Genomic DNA, 23,230 nt, shown 5'->3' with positions numbered 1-23,230 from the left:
GTCTCGACAAGCCCTACCGTTTAAAACAGCTTCTCTCATCTTTGGAAATATTGAATGAAACTGCTTTTCCCTCTTTGCTGTGCTGGATCTGAGCAGTACTGCCTTTTTTGCATACTCCCTTTGCTTATGCACTGAGGGTTGTCTTGGTTACTGAGCAGAGTGTGGGGTCCGGAGCAAGGCTTTTTGCAGCTCAGTCGATAGCATCCTGAGGGAGTCTGTGATGTGACTGCTTAAGAGAGACGTGGACTGCTCCACGGGGGTGTTTGAAAGCCCAGTTCCTGGAAGGAATGAATGGCAGGTGAATGGGTTATGGAAAAAAATAAAAAAAAAAATGACGTTGGCAATAATTGTGGTCCAGGCTGTCTTGATACTCGTTTTTGTCCCATAGGTACCAGCCTCAGGGATGGTGGTCTCCTTCTCTCCAAAAGAAGAAAAAATACTCCCAGATTTCAAGAAAATCTTGTCAAGAAGTACCTGGACCTTTTCGACATCGTGAAAGTGATAACAGAATGAGCCCTACCAGTATTTGTTAAAACCCATCAAAATCACCTGCATTTCATCGCTGGCTTCATGGGTTTGGAGGCTCCAGGTTTGGTTCCTTGCAAGGACTGCAGAATCCTTCTACAGGCCACCCTTAAAATGGGCAAGCAGGGAAGATTTGTAGCTGAAGCCACTTGCCTGCACTCTTCGAGACCCTCCACCCCACCGATGGGTCCCTGGAAGGCCGAGGGACCTCGCATCTGCTCCTTGGGTTCCCGACAGCACAATGCCAGCCCCATCTGCTGTAGCTCTCTGGAACTGCCCAGTGCATCAGGAAGTTGGCTTCTGATGATTCCCACAGCTCTGAAGGAATCACTTTATTAAGGAAGGAGTCAGCAAGTCCAGCTAAACAAACCCTAACCTAGAGGCTGCAAGCAGAAAATGAGTGGAGTTGTAGGCTGGCTCAAGGTGATGGAGGTAGAAACAATCACAGTCATAGATGCAGTTGGCAGATTTAACCAAAATCCTTGCTTTGTTGGACCAGGACATGTACAGATGTGGGTGACTTCAAGCTGCGAGCGCGGGACGGGTTTGCAGCTAATGATTTATAGCTCACTGGGCACATAGCAAAGAGATCTGGGTTTCAGAGAGTGATGAGAAGCAACATCAGCCCTTTTAGTGCACTTGCAGACCCAGAAACCTGCCTCAAAATCCAAGTCCCCCCAAATAATCACTAGTGAATAAAAACAAAGTAATAGTCACAGCCTGAAAAAAAAAATAGACCTATTTCAATACATGAAATTATCAAGACATAGCGATTGATAAGATAGCCAAGGAGACTACACATTATTGATGTTGTCCTAACTCTGGTAGCTGGAAGAATAATGCCATAAAAGAAATGAGCCCTGCATGCTTTTGGGACCAAAACTAATTCCTGTATTCTTGGAGCTTCTTATTTTCCTCGTGAGTATTTTATTACAAGGACAGTCCATTCTGCATATGCTGCAGAGCCTGCATGAGGCGATGTTGACTCCAAAGGGATTTCGTCTCACACTTCATCCAGTTTACGACAAAAAGGTTGCATTTTAAATGAATTATGTTAGATGTTACCCTGGGAACCAAACTTACAGTTCTTTTGGGGGTTTGCATGGTACCTAGATGTCCTGGAACAGCAATGGATAGCTAATTGGTGCTCATTTAAGACCCTACATCATGTAAAGGGAAATTAATTCGTGTAAAAAATGCTCATTGATTTTATACTTGTTTTGAGATACCCTGGAACTGCTGTATAGCCTTAATTTTGAGTCCACAAGAGTGTTATTGCGTAGATTCATTACACCTGTGTTTCTGTAAGGAACAGGCTGACAGAAAATCGTCGTGGAAATATGGTTACTGCCTCTGTTGCCTTTTGCTGGATGCAAATGTTGTTTAACTGCAAGCATCCACTTAATGGGAAAGGGCTGCTTCACACTGCATGCAGTGATTTTATGGGGTTAAGGGGCAGTAAAACGCCTTTACAAAGTGATTTGCAGATCGTGAAAATGCAGCGTGTGACCTTAAAAGCCACTGGACAGCGGTGTTTTTGGCAATAAAATGGCTGGCTGGGTGCTGGGAGATGGACATAAATTGTTCATGTTGCATTCACGCTGACTGCACAAAAGGCTTCGGAGCGGTGGTGTGCAAATCCCTGGCAGGGCTCTGCCCCACAAAGGCACTTTTCCCGGTCTTAAAGCCAAGCAGCACTTGGCTCTGTCTTCTCCAGCAGAAAATATGCCAACATCTTCTGTTGGACTCAATAAAGCGACTCTGGTGAAAGGATGGAGGGCACCTGCTTCTTGGTTAAACAGCAGGGAGGGAGCTATGTCCTACACAAAGCAATTTCAGCAATTGCTTTGTGTAGGACAAGAAAATGTCTGTGTAAGGCTAAGATATCTCAGTGTCCATCAAGGATCCATCCTGTCTTCACCAGTAGCCCCTGTGGAAACCTATGGCAGAGTGTAAGGTGTGGGCAAGCCTGTAGAGATACTGCTTTAAAACACTTTTCCAGTATAAGAATAAGGTGCTCCTAAATTATTTAGGAATTGGGAGTAGGACATGAGTAGGAATTAGGTTCAGCACGAAGCGATGGAGGTGGATAGGACACCTGGAGAAGTAAGGAGTTTTTATAGGGCCCAGGGAAAACTGGGCAAGTAATTGGAAAAGTGTTGTCCTGGGGACTACTGACCAGGTAAATCAAAGGCTAGGTAAATTAGACGCTAGGAAATCATCTGAAGGACAGGAAAACGTTGGGAGGAAATTATTCCACACACTGACTTGTCCCTTGGTGTTCACCACCAATTGGATTATGGAGACAGAATACCCTGTATTGTACTGAACAAGTACAGGCATTTTATTTATGTTCCCAATTTCTGGCACTGTAACTCGGGAAATTTCTGTTCAGAAACAGAAGTCCTCGAAATCCACAGCTGGTGAAGTTTTCTCCTTTCATGAAATTGCCTAATGGAGGGTGAAATCCTCATAAGCTGTTGAGATTGACCTTTCCCCAGGGCAGGAAAGCAGCAGCATTCCTCTGCCACCGCCACCTCCCTGCTGCCGACAGCAGCAAGGGTAGTTTGGGATAGGAAGGAGAAGGGGATTGATCCATGATATCACCTTGTCATGTCCACAAAACTCATACGTAGACGTGGTCAACAAGGAAAAGGCAACTCCCCTCCATCCATAATGTGACTTGATGTGGAATGCATGATTTTGATAAACTCATTGGACCTCTGTCTTCAAAGTCAACTTTTGAATCCAGTAAAATTATTGGATTTGTTGCCTGTACTGTGACAGCTCAGTAGACATTCCCTGTGCTCCCAGCTCACCTTATTTCTGAGAAAGAAATTCCGTTTTTCAGCTTGTGCTAGTGAAAAGGTCTGTTATTGCTTTCCTTCCCCTGGGCCCCAGGAGCTGTGCTTCTTGAATCTGATTGCAGGAAAGCCAGGCTGAAGCTGTCTTCTTTTTTAATGAAAACTGCTGGAAATCGACACTGTGCTAACAAACGCTGCTGCTGCTTGAAAAAATAAATGAATTTTGCACTGGGACAGCCAAATCTTTCACTAGAGTACATCAGCATCACTGATGTGTCTCTGACCCCAACCCCATGAAATATTGAAGGTTTTTTTTTCTAATGTCTTGCTGCTGAACGCTTTTGAATTGTGCAAGAGGTATTTGATGAAGAGGAAGGCTGAGCAGGCAGCCATTTGTACCAGAAACACATGGAAAGGATGGTCCCATGCTCCATCAGGGCTTGCCATATCACAAACGTTTCCTACAGCAGCCTTGTAGGCTTAAATACCCTCCCTTTCCCCAGATCCCTCTGATTTCCAGTCCCTATATCCCACCCGAAAACTGATCTGAGTTAAAAATAAATCGAGCATGTAGGGATGGGGATGGGATGGGGATGGGATGGGGATGAGATGGGGATGGGATGGGGACAGGAGCCTCTGCTCTGATGGCACCACTGGGATGAAGATGTTTTTTCCCATCATGAACAGGAATCAGAGCCTCGATGGTTGGAGTGAGGACTGAGGGAAATCAATCCTCACATTGATCCCTACCCATGGGGTAAGGGGAAATGAAGGATTTCTGGCCTCCTGTCCCACCGTGCCAGCTGATGCTCCACAGCCACACGAGGTTCAAGACTCATTACAGGATGTTTTTTTTACGGAAAGCTTATACAAGCCGTGAGACTTCTTCAGAGTCAGGCTGTGATGAATTGGAAGGCTTAAAAGAAAGAGGTGGCTTAAAGGAGGTGAATTTATCTCTTCTTGCTCCAGACCCTATGTCTCAGCAAGTTAAGTGACATCTTTAGGGGCTCTGACAGACACGGAGAAGTTGCCATCAGGCATGACAAGATATTTTTCAAGAGCTGTCCCTGGGGATGTAGCTTTTCCCCGAGGAAACCTAAGCTCCCAACATTAACTCAGGATAAATTTTGTTATGGGGTGCTTCACAATTTCCTATGCCCTCAAACGGAGGTCCCATCAGCTGGGTATTTTGCTATCCCCTCTTGAAAAAGCAAAAGCAAACTCACTCACAGACACTACAGCTCTCCCTCCACGCTTTCCCTGCCTTGAGATCAAACAGAATCAGGTTTCCAGTGCTTATGGTTAGGGAAATATGGGTGCTGGGAGCTTGTCTGAGGTATCAACAAGCAGGAAGGAGTATGTTCATGCAGGCTCTCGGAGGCTGGTTATCTCCACACCAGGACTGAGACTGTTTGCTGTACCTTTATTTGACATCCTGCGATTTATATTCCGCAGCCATAGCGCTGCGAGAGCATCTCCCTAGCCTGCAGCTTCATTTTCTGCACACATCCACCCGGGCGCTTTAATTGTCCCATAAATCTGACGGAAAGGATTTGATGCAGGGAGCTGTTAAAATGCCAAATGTCTTGAGCACAGCAACTAATGAATGGCTCCCAATGATTCATGTTTCAATCTATATGCAAATGTGCCCTTTGGTTGGCTTGTGCCGGACTTTTCATTGCTGCATTACGGCTATCCAGGGAAGCCTCAGACTCATAGATCAGACAGATACAAGGCATAAATGGGCGAAGACTTAAATTATTCAGTGTTTATGAGAAAAGGAATCCAAGCAGTGGGCTTACACTTCGCTTTTTATAATTACATGATTACAGATCAGCCCTGAGAAGACCTACAATAACGTTTGTTTTTCCCCCCCCCCCCCTTCTTGCTATCAAAAAATACGGCACAATGAATCACTTAGAGATGTGAGGCTGAATGTGTGTTATCCGATATCACCCAGGGCCAGAAAAATGTGTGTCAGCTCCCCGAGCAAACAGCGCTCGCAGAGCCCAGCTGAGAGATGTTTGTGAATGGATCGAAAGGTTTCAAAATCCCTCTGCTATTCTTCCTTCCAGGAAGGAAAACCATCTCCTGGAGCGTTGCAGGCAGTCTCTGCGAAGGCTCTCGATCAGAAAATCTGTTCTTGCTCATTAATGAACTGCACGGGTCCCTTTCATCCGCAGTGCTGTGTTCAGTTCTGGTGTTGGGAAGTATTAACTGAACTGGGGTGGGTGCAGAAAGAGCTGCCGCTGTCACAGGAGGGTTGAGAGTTTGTTTTATGAGTTTTAAAAAGCAGATTTTGGAGGATTTCAGTCAATCCCAAGGCTGGCAGGGAAAGTGTCTGCTCTCTATCACCACTGGAGAAGTGGCAAGGAGGGGAAAGGGCAATTTTAGACAAAAAACGATGCTGGCACAATAACAGGTATCTGCCAGGAAGCCACATTTACCTTCAGAAAATACAGTTTTCTATGTCAAGGACGGCGTTATTCACGTAGGGCTTGTTTTGTGGGGTTTAAAGCTGGGTGTGGGTACAAGGTCTGGATTGCCAGCTTCCTGGGCCACCACTTTCCTTCTCTGCTGCTTCCCCAAGCTGCCCTAGATCCATTTCATCGCTCTCCAGAGCTCGAAAGCAGTCTCCAGCTCCATCTTCATGTGTCAGGCACAGCGCTTGGCCTCCCTCAAGGGACCTATACGCTGTTAGAAATTATCAAGGGAACATTATCTGCCCTCCAAAGGTAACCCTGGCCAGACTGGAAAAAGGGAAGACTCAGGAATTCAATGATTCCAAAGGAAACATTAGATGTTTGGCTTCATTTCTTTCAAGTTGGCTTTCAACCCTATCTAAATCAAATCCCACAGCCAAAATGGGACTTTGGACTGAATATATTTAAACACTTAAATATTAATGCAAAGGGATCCCCTCAGAGGCCTTTGTGGTGTTGAGATTTCTCTGGTTTGTGCATTTAAGGCCCAGTTCTGGGTTTTATGCTCAAAGAACTGCCAGAGGTGGCACCGACTTGGCACGATGGATAGTTGCAGAGAAACTGGGAGGTTTTGGCATTGCCCCCAGGAACTGCCCACAGGCAGCACTGCTGAACCAGACACACAGAGCTGAGGTTTCTGACCAAGCTTTTGCTCCTGGAAAGCTTCAGACTAGTTGGAGACACCTTCCCTACGTCTGTCCCCCTGGTGTCAAACTAAACTAGAGCTTTATAGCAGGAGGCCTTTCTATGGTTCTTGGCCCATCAGGACCTTAAATTCTTTCATTTATCTGGTTTTGTTAGGTCTCTGATGTTTCTTTTCACTCCTAATTCTGCTTCTCTGTCTGAAACCCCAGGAGTAGACGTGTGGCAAGCAGAAGGTGCTTGCCCTTTGCCATCGGGACCGTGGTGGCCTTGGCAAACCCCTTGTTGAGGAGCAGAGATGTGCTGCTCACCAGGACATCCATGCTCCAGGCCACCTCACCCTCCTGGTCTCGGCTCCATCTCTTCTTTAAATAAAAGACAAACCATGCAGGAATGAGCTGCTGCTGTGCTGCGGAGCCAAACGAACTTGTCAAGCTGCCAGGACAGGAATTTGGGAAGCCCTCCTTTTATTCCTTCCCTTTCTTTGTGCATGGAAATGAACTTGCCATCAGTAATTTGCTAGCGACTAAAGCTGATAAGTTTGGCTCCCTGCGGGCCCCTGCTGGGGAACAATATTGGCTTTTCTTCTGAATTACTGAGTGGAAGGCACAGAGAACAGGGTAGGAGCCTTGTCTGTTGCCTTTTCCTTGCTGAGAGCCGTGCACTGTCCTCCACACTCAGCTGTCCAGAGCCAACCCTCTAAGGGAGACATTCAAAAATCAAAAATCCTGAGTTATAGCTGGGCAAAAAAATACCCACTTCTATACATATCTATTCCCTGATATTTGTCAGCAAAAAGCTGCTCAGCATCTGAACCGAAATCAGGGAGAGCTTAGTCTCAAAAATATTGAGAATAGCAGGAAATGGAAGACCTTTTTGAAAATTGCAGGTTGTTTTGAAGGTCTGGGGTTTTTCTCATTTCGTAATGAGAAGTTGCAATCCTGAAGTAGTGCATCAAAAAGTGCTGATAACTTTTAGCAGTCCAACTGGGGGTTCCTTATACACCTTCAACATCCAGTCCTTGTGAACTAAGATGTTTGCAGGGAAAACAACTGACTATCTGCTCTAAAAAACCCTACAGGAGACTGGACAATCACACTGAATAGTCAGCAAGGCTTCACTGTAATAGATTCTTGTAATTCCTACCTGAAGGTGATGGGCTTTGAACACTCAGGTGATACCAACACATCAGTTGCAAATGGCTCCAGGTTTTATTTTCCATCATCCAGCTTTCAGGACAAAGATATCAGCATGTTTTTCCTTTCATTACAACATCCTATAAATGCTCCGTCACCTCCTGACATAGGGGCAGCATCGCTCCTGCTCTGCTCCAGCTTTATTGCTGTACCACTGCAGGTAGGAGAGGTAAAAGCCCAAGAAATCAGCACTGGTTTCACACCAGATCCACTGCTTAGTGAGGTTTTAATGAGGAGCCAAGTCCCTGAATAGATCCCCAGGCTAATCGATGCCTGGAGCGGGGGCTATAAGGCATCAGGTGCCTTGATGATGTTATTGGAGCTGTTACTACCACCCTTTGCTGTAACTTTCATGATAGCAGAGGGGACAGAAGGAGATAAGGAGGTTCCTGCACCTCAGCTCTCCATTCACAGCTGAGTCCACCTAAATGTCATAGGATAAATGTAGGGTAAATGGAGATTTTTCCTACCCTAGGAGAGGCAGGAGGGAAATGACTTCAGAAACACCCCTCTAGACAAGATACTTCGTTTTTAGAGAAGTAGAAAAATGATCTATTTGATTAAAACTCTTCAAAGAGCAAATTTAGACACATACAGAAGACTAGGAGCTAGTAACTGAACCACAGCAGGGTGATCTGCAGCAGAAAGACATTCCAGGCAGCCTGGAGTGATACCATCCTGAACAGAATTGTTGTAGGGTATTTCTTAGAGCCACAGCTGCTCGTCTGAGCTTTCAGATCAGCATTTCGACTCACTTTGTTTTAATTTCCACACCTGTTTTCTTTGGCATCACAAACTCCATCTGTCAGAGTTTGCGACGTGAGGCCAATGCCTCTGCATCTTTTGGGAGGGGACTGAGCTCCTTATCTCTGATAACTGAGGCAGTCGTGCCCAGATGCAAGGAAAACTACAATCCGAAGCCCTAAATGATACCTTAGTCTACACCAGACTCTACATGCAACTTAATGCATCAATTCTTTTTAAACATGAAAAAAAAAAAATCTATTTTATTCTCCTGCATATCCAGGACTCACGTGCGGCTCCTGGGCCATCCCAGATGAGAAAATAGAAGCAGAGCATGGCGTGAGGTTAATCTGGACTACACACACAAAGCAATGATTTCCTCTAAGCCAATCAAGGATTAAGGCTAATGAGTATCCCTGCATCTTGTAACAGTCCTTTTAGAGAAATAGAATGGGATGGAAATAGCTTGATGCGACCCTTCCCCCCAGAGAAGACTTGTATTAGTCCTTGGAGCGTCGGGGTAAAATGAGAAATGCTGAAGAGAGGAAAGCTTCACCTACCTGTCGTAGAATGACCATGGTTCCTGTATAAACACATCAGCAATCACCAGGAATGGACCTAAAGCAAAAGAAATTGGTAATTAATGGACTGACAGCCCGACTCATAGATCCTCTCTTGACACCGAGGGTTCAGACCCAGCCCCTCGGCATGGAGGAAGGATAGGAACACTTTAACTCCCAACGCTTTCATAATATTAATTCCAGACAGTGTGAGACAATCCTCTAAGACACCAGGATTAATGCCTGCATGGTGGTGAATGAGACAGGGACTGGAGGTTGCTTATGCAAGTGGTGTTTTGTAAACGGAGTCCTAGAAAGTTATCCAAAGATTAACGGGCAAACAGGCTGATGCTGATTTCTTGCACGTACCTCCCAAATCCCAGGCTACGAGTTAATGCATGTGAAGAGCTGCCCTGTCCTTACTGCTCACAAGGCTGGATGGACTGATCAACTTCTAAGCAAAACTGCTTTCAGGAGGGGAAAGGAAAGACCAAGCCCTCCACCGTAGCCCACAGATAATATCTGCATTAGGCAGAGCATCTCCACGCTCTGTCCTCACCTGTTGTACGTGCTGTACCTTTGTGGGATTTGCATGTGCTTTACATAGGAAAATCCTATGTTTGTGCTTCCTGGGGTGTGGTGTCACCTCACGATGCACCCAGCATGAAATGGGTCTGGTCTCCGCGAACGAAAAATGCTTTCAAGGAATTAAATTTCTGCAGCTTTTAATCTCCAAGTCACCCGCACTGCATGGCAATCAGCAACTGTTAAATTTATGATGCGGAACGTTTTCCATAATAGTAAAAACTCTCGTGAAACACTCTTAGAAAGTCGGCAAAAAGGCACACTTTCTGAGAGCTGCGAGTCCCACGAGACACAGGGGATGTGAAAGCTGATGAAAGATGATCTTGCAGGACACAAGACATTTCCCTTACGGCGACAGAATGGTCCAGACAAGTCATACAAAACCAAGTATTTTGTATCGGGTTTCAGCCATATATTTATCTTTTGTGCTTTCCCAGCTAAAAGGAGAACATTTATGGGAGGACTGAAGAAAAAATAAATGTCTTTAGGGGGTTGGTCCCGATGATCTCTTGAGGTCCCTTCCAACCCCTACGATTCTGTGTGATTCTGTGTCTTTCCACCCCTCTCAACCATCTCCAGGGGAAACATCCCAAAGAGACACAATATGGGACAGACTCAATCCCACAAAACAAGGGGTTGTTTGGAAAATATCCAGACCAGCTACATGATCCCTCTGCCTTGTCTTTCTCTGGAGAAGGAACTGATGTCCTGGTGCAGCCAAGGCATCAGTGTTCGTCAGGAAATACACACTAGGCAGTTTAGCCAAATTTTGGCTGCAGGCCATATTTAATGAATTAATTTTGCTTTCTCTAGAAGACAGATGACTGGTGGAAAATCATGTGCCCACTTAATATCTGAAAGGTTGTGAGGCAGCTTTCCTAAATCTCCGTTTGAATCTTCTCTGTAGCACTTTAAATTATTCCTCTTTCCAGCAGCTGAGTTCCTGGGTTGTGGGATTTTCCTGTCCAAAAACACAGAGATCTCACCCAACAAGGTAGCTCATAAGTATTCCAGTCATTACTGATGTCATGTTAATTAGTCAAATGGCTATGTAAGGGGCAACCAGCTTTCCCCAGCAGGGAAAACCCCAAAAGGGAAGGGCAGGGCACGCAGCAGACTGCCCTCCCTGTTCTTCCCATGGGGGTCAGTAAGAAGGATTGGGCTTGTCTGAGCACCAGAGAGATCAGCTGCCCTCTAATTCATGGTGCAATGAAGCAGCCATCTGGACCCTCCGGCCCTCCCTGGCAGGTGAGGGTAAGGAACATCATTCCCACCCTCATCTCTCTGTGGATTTCTCCACGCTGGTGACCTCCTCCATGACTTTCTTGATGATTCGGAAGACATCCTGATTGCAAGATCAAGGGAAACCCAACAGAGCTCAGCTCTGGAGGAGTCTGGACAAAGCTGCTCCCCTGCAATTGCAAAGAAGGAGATCGCTTTTCCAATCTGTTTAACTGGCATTTCTGCTCTCCTTTTTGGCACTTTAGGACCAGAATCCAGCCACATGACCGGCCACACTGCTTGGGGCATCGCTACATGATGCTAATCCTCCAGAGCAAATGCCCATTGAGCACTGGCTAGGAAAAATTCAGGTCTTCCCTTCTAAGTGCAAGTTCTGTTCCTTTCTCCTGAAGTCCCACATCTCACATCATTTTCCCATCCGCAAATGCAATGAAGAAAATGAATAATGAATTTAAAGGGTTCACTGACATTCAGTGACAGCCTGTCCTCTGCTCACCCAGCTTGGTGTAAAGCTTGATTTGGGGAACACCCCGGGCACCTAATAGTGTGAAAAGCCACGAGAATTGGCTGTTGATTCACTGCCTTACTTCTACTTCACTTGACTGGCAGAAGTGTAATGTACCACCCCAGCTGAGCAAAGAGATTTAACACGTCAATGCTCTCTGCACACTGCTCCTTTCACCTCCTGCCCTCCAGCAAGGGATCTGAGAGGGATTAAAGATTTTGCAATGCTTTTTACTGTTCATCTGAGAAATGGTGCATAAAAAGAAGGTCAGACCTATGCCCTTGGAAACAAGTGACCTTGTCCTTACCAAAAGCAGGATTCAGATTGGAAAGAGAAATAATGGCTCTTGAATGGAGTTGAAGTACTAAATCCACTGGTTTGGGGGGTCTCTAAGCATTGAGCCCTTCATCAGAACCAGGGCTTTGAGGTCAGAAGATGCTAGACCATGAAATTGAACACAGCAACCATTTACCTTCTTCTTGTCTAACAAGTGTCTTCCCTGCTAGCTTGATCCAAACACATCAACAGACACAACCCACCACTTCTCTAAGCAATTAGCTCCAAAGATCAAACTGTCCTTTTTGTTTAAAATGAAGTATCTTCTCATTTGTGTCTGGGAAACTCTTCCAAAGAGGTATGTGCCCTTGCTTTGACAACATGCCATGTCCTCTCCATTGTATGGCCTGTGTCTGTTGGCTGTTCAGAGCGTCAGCACCTGGTCTGTGCTCCTCGTGAAGGCACTTACCTCCTTCTCCCAGCCCTTCTCACTCTGCTTTTCAATGAATTGAACATCAGACTCTCGTAACAAAAACTCTGTGGATTCTGAGCCCACCTTGGATAGAAACTTAGCAACACAGAATGGTTTGGGTTGGAAGGGACCTTAAGGATCATCTCATTCCAACCCCATGCCAGGTGCCTTGCCTGGGCACTGCCAGGGTTGGGGCACCCCCAGCTCCTCTGGGCAGCCTGGGCCAGGCCCTCAGCGCCCTCAGAGGGCAGAATTTCTTCCCAAGGCCTCCCCGAAGCGTCCCCCCTGCCAGGCTCCAGCCACTGCCCCTCGTCCTGTCCCCCCAGCCCTGACCAAGAGTCCCTCCCCAGCTTTCCTGCCCCCGGGGCCTTCTCTTCCCCAGGCCCACCACCCCCAGCTCTCTCACCCTGGCCCTACAGCAGAGCTTCTCCAGCCCCTGAGCCTCCTGGCTTTGGACTGATATGTTGATGCTAATGGCCATCCACTTATACCTCCCTCTTCCATGATGCAAATATCTTCATCCTCCGGGAGACTCGCAAGCACTCCCTGAGCGAGCAAACACGATGAGATAAAACTTCTCTCATGATGGAGATGTGGGGACATGGTGAATGCCGCCTGGTCAGCAAACCACCTGCCGCCGTGCTGAGAAAGTTCCCTTCTTTGCATCTTAATTGCCGCCTCCGCACGAAGGGATCAGCCCGAGGTCAGGCTGACAGGTGACAAGAGGAATGCGAGGAAACCGTCACCTCAGCAAGGGAGGTCACAGCACCCACAAGGTGCAGAAAACAGGGGAATTACCCACCTCACCATCCACGTGAGCAGCGCATCCGTGATGCAAACTGTCTGCAGGCACTCGCATGCCCTGGGATATGATTAGCACAGCGTTTCTTACTGGAAAAACCCTGATCCGAGTTCACTGAAAGGAAAAAAAAAAGTCTTTCCTACAGCCTTTTGATCAGACCTGGAGTGGCCACCAGATTTCCAGTTAACACAGTAATGGTGATACTGGGAGGCAGAGGAACAGCTGCTTTGAACAAGAGGTGCATTTGGGTGGAAAGAATAAATTCCCCTTCAGTTGTGGGTCCTGCTGCATGGAAAATGGGGAAAAACTGAGGTTCAGACAGAGCTGCAAGGTGATATATGAAAGACTATGTGATAATGAAGGGTAAAGACCTCTCATGAAGCTTTGGGTCCCCACAAGGGCTCCCCATATCTCTCTAGTCATCAGTGCAACATGATGCAACTAAACAACAGGCAGCATGGGCTGCAAGGGCTGTTTTAGGGAACACACAGCTTTTTTATAGCTGCTTCTATAGTGTTCAGCATTACAGCACTGAGAGCCACAGGATTAGCTCTTAATTAGATTTCAGGGTGCTCCCGTTGGGCTTCCATGTTTCTCTTTCTGGTGTGGGTGGATGATGTTCCCAGGGAAGACCTGGTAAGCTTTTTTTTTTTTTTTTACATAAAGAGATGCTTCAGTCATCCCACAAAGATCAAATCCGGGATCTCCAAGCCCAGAAGCTTCCAGCTACTAGAAGTAAAAAGTACCCTCTCTCCAGAGAAGAGAACAGTCTGCTAATCAACTAGCCAAATAACTTAAGAGAGAAAAGACTGCAGACACCAACGTGGACTATTGCAGTAGTCCAGGGGTGCGAGCAGAAGTGATGTATTATTTACACAGATAGTTTCCATTGCTGTAATTTATTTTTATTTTTATTTTTTCTTTCTGCAGGTACCTCAAGGAAGAAAGTGCAAAGCTAATGCACACTGCAGTCTGTCATTCTGCAAGTGCAACTGAAACCCAAGGAAGTGATTCTCGTAACTGAAACCATCAATAAATAGGGTGTAATCTACTCAATACGAGTGACAGAGGGGTGTCAGGGGTTGGGCAGTAGGTAGAATTTCCAGCCAAAGACTTTAACAACCAAAACCAGGACCTGATTTTCAAGAGACTTCAGGCAGAACTGAAAGCTTCTAAAATATTTTGCTTTTCTCTAAAATTGAGCAGTTAAATCACGTCCTGAGTTCTTCACACTTGCCATAGAATCATAGAATGGCTTGGGCTTGAAGGGACCTTTAAAGATATCTAGTTTGTTCCCCATGCCATAGCAGGGACATTTTTCACTACATCAGATTGCCTGAAGGATAAACCTGGTCAGGCTAAAGGTCAGCTAAAAATGTAAGCAGGGTTGTTTGTGCTGACCCATCTAAAAAACTCACTGGGCAGAGCCCCAGCAGTGCGAACTGTCAGAGACACAATCATCTTCAGAGCAACTGTGTTATTTCCACAAGCTGACAATCAGGGCACCACGAGACGCCGAGGTGGTGATATCTGGCTGTGAAGTGATTTAGAAGACAGCAGGTGAAAGGAATGTGATCCTCCGTGCCTTCCTCCACCAGCAGCTGCAGGAATTCATCCCCGCCCGTGACGATGGCTCCAGGCCGTGCCATCCTGTTCACTTCTGCAAAGCATTGAATCAGCGAGCAAAATGTCTGTGGGTGCTCAAATCCAGCTGCAGGACTGAGCCTCCTTGGTGCTCTGCATACCAGTAGTGGTCCCTAAAGGGAGTTACCCAAACGCTTTCATATTTTGGATTAGTGCAAGCAAAAACATTCCCCAGAAAGCCTTACATTATACACATGTTCAGCTATGCTGAGGGTGCATGAGTGCAACACAAAGTTAAAAACATAAAATCATAAAACGTTTCTCACAGTATTAAAGGAAATAAAACTAATCCAAAGACACCACGGGCATTAGGATGTGATTTTAAACAGAGCTCAAGACAAAAGCAAATGCTTCCTCTAAGCCAACTGCCCATCCTGTGATGAACTTTCTACCTAGGAATGGTGCAAAGCGGCGCCTGAGCATTTCTTTGCCTGCCCCAGGCCATGTGCACAGATCACAAGAGTGCTGGGAACGAATTCTGGTGTCACCGGTGTTTATCCAGATTAGTTTGGGGTCCATCGAGTACAATAAAATCATGCAAAACCTAGAACGGGAGTTCATTAGTATACAGCCATGCCATGGCCTTCTGCACCAAATTAGCACACCTCCTCCCCTCTGCTGTGATAATGTTGACATTTAGTTGATTTTGTGGTTCTCAATCTTTTTTTTTTTTGTGTGTGTGTGTGTGTGCTCCAAGTCCCATCTGACAGCCAAAGGGATCGAGCTGTTCGGATGCATCACTCCATTTCATCCCGTCTGCAGAGATCACATCCATGGCTATGGAGACAAATAGGTGCTTCCAAGGTCTGATTCACTCAATCTGCTGGAGAAGTCAACATTATTTCTCTCCATAACCTCCAGAGGAAGCCTGAGGCAGCTGGTTTTGTTAGGATGTCCCCTCTTCTGTCCCGTCCCTCTGCTCCCTGAGCATCTGGGAATATGTCAGAAGACATATTGAGCCCTATCACACTTAGCTGACCCTATGGGATTAATGTGGCCTTCAGACCACCACTTGAAGGGTCTCGGTAGCAGTACCCCACAGCAAGACACCTCATCTGAATGAGCCCCAGCCAAAAAAAAGGCTGCTTTAGAGCAAGAAACCAGAAAACTCCCTCCTATGAAGAGTCGGAGAATCAGTACTCAGCCTCTGTTCTTCTGAGAGCAGTCGGGAAACGGGCATCAATTTTTTAAGCCTCCAGCAGGAAGCTGAATAGATTTGCCCTGCATTCAATCCCTCCGACAAGCCCGGCAGGTAGAGGAGCTGAACAAAAGGCCTGACCTTTTCTCCTCCCTTTGCTTTCAAGAAGCTGGAGTAGAACAATGCCTCGCAGTGGCATCCGATCCCAGCTCGCCCCAGCCTCCTGAGGAGGGCAATTTCCCTTTGTGCACCAGCCTCTACCTGCGACTGAGTATTTTTCAACAGTAATGAATCAAATAAAGTATCCTTTGGCAAGGCAGGCAGGTGTAATTTCAGCATAAGCCGTTCCTAGCAGACTGGGTGAGTCTAGGCAAAATGCTGCACTTGCAGCTTGGCCTTAGGGTGTTTGCAATTTGTTTTCATCCCTTCTTTACAAACTCCCAGTCTTGCTAGGACCTCTAAGTGGGGCATAGCACTGGCAAAGAAGATATGAAGAATGAAGCCAATATGTGAGCCTGAGGGTGATTCAGCCCACGAGCACATGAGTCCTGCATGGTGCTGGCCCATATGGGAAGTCACAGAATCACAGAATCAGTAGGGTTGGAAAAGCCCTCCAAGATCACCTGGTCCAACCATCCCCTTACCACCAATGTCCCCACCAAGCCCTGTCCCCAAGCACCACGTCCAACCTCTCCTTCAACACCCCCAGGGACGGGGACTCCCCCACCTCCCTGGGCAACCCGTCCCAAGGCCTGACCGCTCTTGCTGAGCAGAAATGGCTCCTCATTGCCAACCTGAGCCTCCCCTGGCACAACTCGAGGCCGTTCCCTCTGCTCCTGGCCCTGGTTCCCTGTGAGCAGAGGCCGCCCCCCAGCTCCCCACCCCTTCCTTTCAGGCAGTTGCAGAGAGCAATAAGCTCTGCCCTGAGCCTCCTCTTCTCCAGCCCAACCCCCCCCAGGTCCCTCAGCCGCTCCTCACAGGACTTGTGTCCCAAGCCCCTCGTTGGTCCAGAGCACACGGGGACATCTGCAGACATGGTGGAGGTTGACTTCAGGTTATTGTGTCAATAAACAATATTGTTTATTGACACTGCAATGAACACATGGATCTGGGAGGAGACTCATGAGTGGCACATCCTGGTTTGCACCAGGCTGAGGAGGCAGAAACCTTCAGAGCTGCCTAGGCTTTGCCAACAGCTGAACTACAGCCATTAGCCCTTAGTTCAAAAAAAGGTTTTATCTTTTGGTGACATTGCTCAGGTATGACTAGGCCATGATATGAAGGAGGAGGGACTGCATTATCTCCTTGGCCCTCCCAGCTTTACATTTTCTGAATGTGCAAGAGCAGAGGCCTTGCTCCACAACAGAGGGCAGGAGAAGGAGCAGAGCATGGCAGACTGGGACCAGGGCCCCAGCATAACGTTTGCGGGGTTTTAGGTGAGTTCTCCTATGGCACAGCAGGAGCTGGTGTAGTTTTGGAGGGGTTTAAGTACTTTGGATCCTTCTAAATCCCACAAGGTATTCCCTTTTAGAGCAGTCACTATGTGATCTACTGTATGTCAGAGTTAGGAGCTGAACGCCAGACTAATTGCAGTTCAATAATTTAATTACTGACCCACTGCTCTCTTTTTTTTTTTTTTTTTTCTATAGAAAGGTTCATTAAAGAGAGTCTTTACTGCAGCCACTATTGCAGTAATCACTCCAGCAAGCTGTGTTATTCACTCACAAATCCCAGGCAATTTACAGAGGAGGGGATGATGCTGTCCTCATTTCACACAGAGGGAAACTGAGGCACAGAGGGATGACGTGACTGTCCCCAAGGTCACACAGGAGGCCAAGGGCAGACCAGGAAGGCACATCGTGCTTCTTGTAGACACCAAGTCTGTGCCTACAACTCCAGATCAAAACGCCTTTAATAAAGGCAGCTTCCCTGCTCTTCTCTGTCTTTAAATTGTCCTAATAAGCTGCCACCTCATCCTCTACTCTTGCTGCTACCTAAGACCTCCGAGGTCTCCAAGTCCAACCATCAACCTGACCTACTGAGTTTTTCTTGAACAAAGTGTACAAACCAAGTGGAAACTCTGCTCTGCTCTTTCAGGGTGCCTTTGGTACAACCAACTTCACTAACAGCAATTGCCATCGCATCCCTTGGGGCACCGTGAGGCAGCGCTGGAAACATCAGCCCTGTAATAGCCCCGCCGAGATGGGGACAGGAGGTTCCTGACTCATCGGCTGCACACGCAAGATGTCGTGTTCATTTTGCAGCTGGGGAATCTGAGTCACTGGTTTTTGCTCTGTCTTTTGCTCTTCGCATTTGGTGAGGCATGCAGTCGCTGGCAGTGCTTGGGCACGTGAGCATCACCTGGCTGAGCTGGTGCTGTGCTTGGATATCTTGGTCGTAACAAGGTTTAGACTACAAGGCACAAGTGCTAGGTGTCTTGAAGGCACATAGCAAAATTCAGTGCATCCCTGAGCAGCCTGGCTGAGCAAAAGAACTGGAGGCTCCAAGAGGTGAAGTGACTTTATCCTATATGAAGTTCCCACATGGTGAAGAACAGAGCCAGAAACGCTGCTAGACGTCCCTCTGTCAGCAGCAGAGCTGACAAAGCCTCATTTACAACCATAAAACTCCAATCCATTTTATTTCCTGACAGTCCCTAGGGCGCAGTCCCATGCAGGTGGGATTTCTAGAACAGCTTTCGCACCCCACTGGGGCTCTCCGGGTCTGACAAGAGCTGGCATCCCTCTGCAGGGCACCAATTTTCACCCACGCCTGCCTGCAGATTTTCACAAAGTGCCTAGGAACTCGCTTTCCTTGCAGCAGAGCTGTCAAATTTGGAGTGAACTTGGCCAAGAAACTCCCCTGTGATTACGTGACACATGGCAAGAGCCGGGCAGCGTGACCACAGAAGCCTCATTTCCTATGGAAATCAGACTAGATGAGCTAGTCAGCACTAATCAGGGACTTCATTTATTCTCCTTTTAACGAGCTGCTCCATTCCCACCCTTGTTTGCAGTACGTTGAGGTATCCCTTCGAGGAAAGAGGTGGCTGTTACTATTTACTATTTGCTCTCAGCTCCACGTAAGAAGTGGGTGTTGCTGGAGACAAGCCACTGTCCCTGCTCTGAGTTCAACATTTTTACCTAATATCTTCCCGGAGCTCTGTGATGGGAAGTCAGGGTCTGGTTTGCAGTAGTCTGCTACCAAACAGATATAACAGGGCACTGGGGGACATCCAGAGGATTATTTCTAAGAGCAACAAGGATGCTCAGTGGGCTTTCTCCCTCTGCTACCCACCACCCCAAACTATTAACAGGACTCATGATTTGCCCTGTTGTGGTATCCCAAGCTCATGTGGCTCTCATGGAGATTTGGCCAAGACAACTGGGTGCTTGCACGTCCCCTTTGGGTGCAGGCATGGCATTTAGCCACGGGGACAGCAGCATCCCCGTGCCTTGCTGGATTAACACAGCTCCACTCTTAGAAACTCTCCTCAGCCAGCAGATTGGGCTGATCTGCTCATTAATTGTTTATAGGACGCTGTGTATTGCTTTACTGAATTACATAAAAGGTCTAATAGCTGCTGCCAGGGCTCTTGACCCCTGGGCGGGCTGCGCCAAAGCATCCCAAGTGCTCTGAAGTAGTTGCGAGCCCTGAAAGCCTGCAGAAACCAAAGGAATTTGTCCATTTATTATTTTTGGGGAGGCTCAAGGTTGCTGTAGCATCACCAGACCATGGGGGCACATCTGGGAGCTGTCATGACAACACCAGTAATTCCAGCGATATGAGCTCCAGGGCAGATGAGGATGGTCTTCTTCACTCCCTTTGTGTGCAGCTCCTCAGGGGGGCTGAGAAAGGCTCTTACATGGGGGTTATAACTAAAATAGCCACCCCGTTTATTTCTTAACCCATTTGTTTATCCAGACCAAAACCTGCAGGCTGTAGGAGAGGCAAACGCAGTGTACGCGGGTGCTGGAGCCTGTTTCAGCACAGGGTAAATCTGCTGGCCTCGATGGCTCCGATCCAGCCAAGCCAAGGGATGAGAGGAAGCAGGACAAAAATAGCAGGGACAGCACAAAGCAGTGGCAGGCACCACTGGTGCTGGAAAACACCCTCAGACTCGGATGAGGGGGCAAAGGTTTGATGCATTTTAGCTGGGCTTGCAGGGCTGCTTCCAAGCAGTATCATTCCATGATGCTGGTACCAAAGGGATGAGACTGACAACTGATCTCCTCTGAGACAGCTAGGTACGTGGAGGCAAATATCTCAAAAGAATGGTTTCAAGGATCTAAGGGCATGAACAAACCTTTCTGAGTGAGACATGAGCTCAGGAAGCGCTCGCCTATGTAAAATGCCCCTACTGGATATAGTCTGTGGGCTGAATCTGTTGTGTTTCTCTGAGTGTGGCCAACAGAGGATGCCCGGGGAAAAAAATAAATGAAATGAAATGAAATGAAATAAAATAAAATAAAATAATAAAATAAAATAAAATAAAATAAAATAAAATAAAATAAAATAAAATAAAATAAAATAAAATAAAATAAAATAAAATAAAATAAAATAAAATAAAATAAAATAAAATAAAATAATAAAAACAAGGTGTTGACTCATTGGTACTTCTCCCTAATACCCCACCAAACCCTAATAATGCAGCTCAAGAACTTCTGGAGCCAGAGACGGGTGCCTTTTGTTTTTAATATATATTTCATAGCTTTTGAAGGCCTTTTCACTGATGAATTTGTCCAGCTGCTTTTTAACCCATGAATGCTTTTAGGATCCACAACATCTTGTGTTAAGGACTGCCACAGATGCCGGGTTGGGTAAACTTTTTTTTTTTTTGCTTTCAGCCTGGTCCCTGTTAGTTTTTTTCTGATGCTTCCTTCTTTTTGTATTACGTAGGATGGTTAAGAAAACTAGGGGAAATCCTTCCTTTCTCTAAACCCTCTCTAAGCAACCTACATCATTTTGGGAACGGAGGGACGAGAACAGCACTCTGTAGTGCATTGGGCTCACAGGTGCACAACGCCAGCTCACTTTCCATTCCTCTCCTCTACCACCTGATTTGCTTTTATTATTATTATTACTACTAGAAGTGAGATACGTCAACAGAGGAGTGAAATGTGCTCTCTGGATCACATACAACAGCTTGGTCCCACGAGGTGGGGCTTGGTCCCAAATCTAGCCCAGCCCAGGCAGGGTTCTGAGCAGATTTTCCCCGTGCCCCAGTACCTTGGGCAGGTGAGTCCCACTCAGCATTTGCAAAGCCCTCTGAGATGGAAGTTATTTCACAGCTGTAACCTGCACGTCCGACAAGACTAAAGCATAATATTTCTAAAAGTCTTCACATTTTCTTCTTGTCATTGATGGTTACCTTAATCCAGGTGCTGTAGATACCCACTGCTTTCTATTTATCCCCTTTTCCCACTCTTTGCCTTGTGCCCATCCTCTCTCCAAGCATCCTAGCTTCATCCTGCCCTTTTCACAGCCAGGAATGGCTTTGCTTCCTGGGGCACAGCTCCCATCACACAACCTGGTGTCCCATCAGGTGGGGAGAGGACAAGGTTTGTGCTTATGGCAAGACCAGGACTCATGGCTCTCAGCTCTGCTGACACTCAGAACAACTCAGGCACATCATCCTGGAAGCCTTTCTTCCTCCACACAGCTAAAATTTGTAGGCCAGGCTGCTTGGGCAGCAGCAACAGCAGTGGGAACCTCCACCCAAGGCAACCTATAAAGTCTGCAATCAACTTAAAGCACAATTTTTTACTCCATGCACATGGAAACTGTTTTCAGGTCTTCTGCACCCTGGCCAAGCACTGGGTTGGCACAGCAGGTTAAACGTGGGGTAGGGGATGGATGGCAGCTGGGAACGAGAAGTTTCCTGGCGTGGGGACCTGACAGTCCCAAAGAAACCATCCTGTCCCATAGCAGGCTCTCCTCTCCCTTGCTGAGCAGAGCATTTCCCAGCTCAAAGCTCTCCTCCCCGCCGCCTGCACATCCTGCCAGCCCCTTGGTATGGTGACACTCGTCCCACTGAGCTTTGGGAACAAGGAACCCCTGGCAGGTTTTAATTTGTTGTATTTTTTTAAGGTGAAGAGCGAAAGTCACCGTTTCTCCTTCCACCCTCAGAAGGGACCAGCAGGGATGATCTGGCAGGGAGCCGAGGCAGCAGCTGCTACCTGGCGGCGCGATTTTTGGTGGAGAAAACCAAAAACGTGCCTGGAGCTGCAGCTTCCTCTCCCTCTGCCCCTTTCTGCCGCTCTGCAGCTCCAGGAAAGGCTTTGAAAACAACCTACGGGAGCTGACAATGCCTTCATTAATCACAGCGTAATCCTTTCCATGGCAACCCGAGGATTGCGAAGTCACAAGTTAGCCAGCACAAGAGAGGAACACTGTGCGACAGCCCCTGCTCCACGGAAACTTATTAGGGGGGCAAGAAGGATTGGCTGCACAGGGTGGGGGAGAAATGGGACAGAAATAACGGTGCCGTGGTAAAGGGGTTCATCCCTCGGCCTCTTTCAGATCTCCTAAATTTTGGTGTCAGTGAGGGGATGCTGAAGCTTGATAGGGATACTCCAGCTGCACCCCACAAAGCCCCAGAGCAGCCTCTGGCCCTAAATGTCCATCGTGCAGAAGCACAAAGCTCTCGGTAAAAGAGTCAGGCGTGTTAAGCACCGTTTGGACACGTATTTTTGGCAACCAGCAGGCTCAGAAAGTGCGAAGCAACAGGTTAAATCCACTTGAGCATCAGTCAAGGGGAGGGAAGAGCTGTCCTGGGTCTGCCCTGGGTTGTCCCTGTGGGACAGAGCTGAGGTGCAGGACAGGGTTTAGGTGCAGAGGGTCTCACGGGGAAGCAGATTGGGGCTGAAGCTTTGCCAAAAGCTCCTTCCCATACCTTCACCCCACCACCCCTGGGACCCCGTGGTCCCTCTTCTTACAGAGATAAGACCCACAGCATCCTACAGAGCTCCTGACATCTTGAAGCAAGGCACAGATTAACCCCACAAGGCTGGTCCTTGCACATCCTTTCCCCTGGACTATGAAAAGAGGCGCACACAGCCTTGGGGCTGTGGAAATACCACCCTCAGCTCCTGCAGGACCCTTTTACTATTACAGAGACCACCAGGAAACCTTAAACCCACGGACCTGTCGCCCCTTAAACTCCCCCTGCGTGTTTTTTGGTACCAAACTCAGCCGGTGCAGCCCAGCCCCTGCGTGTCCCAAACCAGGCAGCGAAATGCAAGCTGCTTTGTGGGAATCCCTGTCCCGTGCTGGCTCTCAGTCCTTGCCCAGGGATGACCCTAAATAATTTAAACCCCCTGCGAAGGTGCTTAGCAGCAGCGGTGTGACCCAGGGGACAAAAAACACAACCTGGATCTGTGTCGGGCAGCTTCCCGAGCAATTGAAGGGGCTGAGGTTGGAAGGGGAGGGTCCTATGTTCCCCAGCACAGGGGGGAGATAGCCCCCATCCCATGCCCTCGCTCACTGCTAGGTGACCCAAACCCAATTAAGCTGGAAATTACCGAGGCGCTAATCCGTGCTGCAGGAGCCGAGCTGCCGGCCATTCCGGGCAGGTCTGGGGGTTCCCCAGCTATTCCCAACCCCCTCCCCG

The 23,230-nt window shown here is 47.5% G+C and overlaps 1 protein-coding gene across 4 annotated transcripts in view; it reads right to left on the bottom strand.

Moving 5' to 3' along the window:
- The window catches only part of MYO7A (myosin VIIA), an 88,828-nt gene that overhangs the window by 65,289 nt on the left and 309 nt on the right, over positions 1–23,230 (bottom strand). For all 4 annotated transcript variants that reach the window (XM_068696501.1, XM_068696548.1, XM_068696632.1 and 1 more), the window contains exon 2: positions 8,955–9,012. In XM_068696501.1, coding sequence (XP_068552602.1) covers positions 8,955–8,972 — 18 coding nt within the window. In that variant the 5' untranslated portion in view covers positions 8,973–9,012. The remainder of the gene's footprint in view (positions 1–8,954; positions 9,013–23,230) is intronic.

Source organism: Anas acuta, chromosome 1, assembly GCF_963932015.1.
Source record: "Anas acuta chromosome 1, bAnaAcu1.1, whole genome shotgun sequence".
NCBI lineage: Eukaryota > Metazoa > Chordata > Aves > Anseriformes > Anatidae > Anas > Anas acuta.
This window is presented reverse-complemented; position numbering and strand designations above follow the sequence as displayed.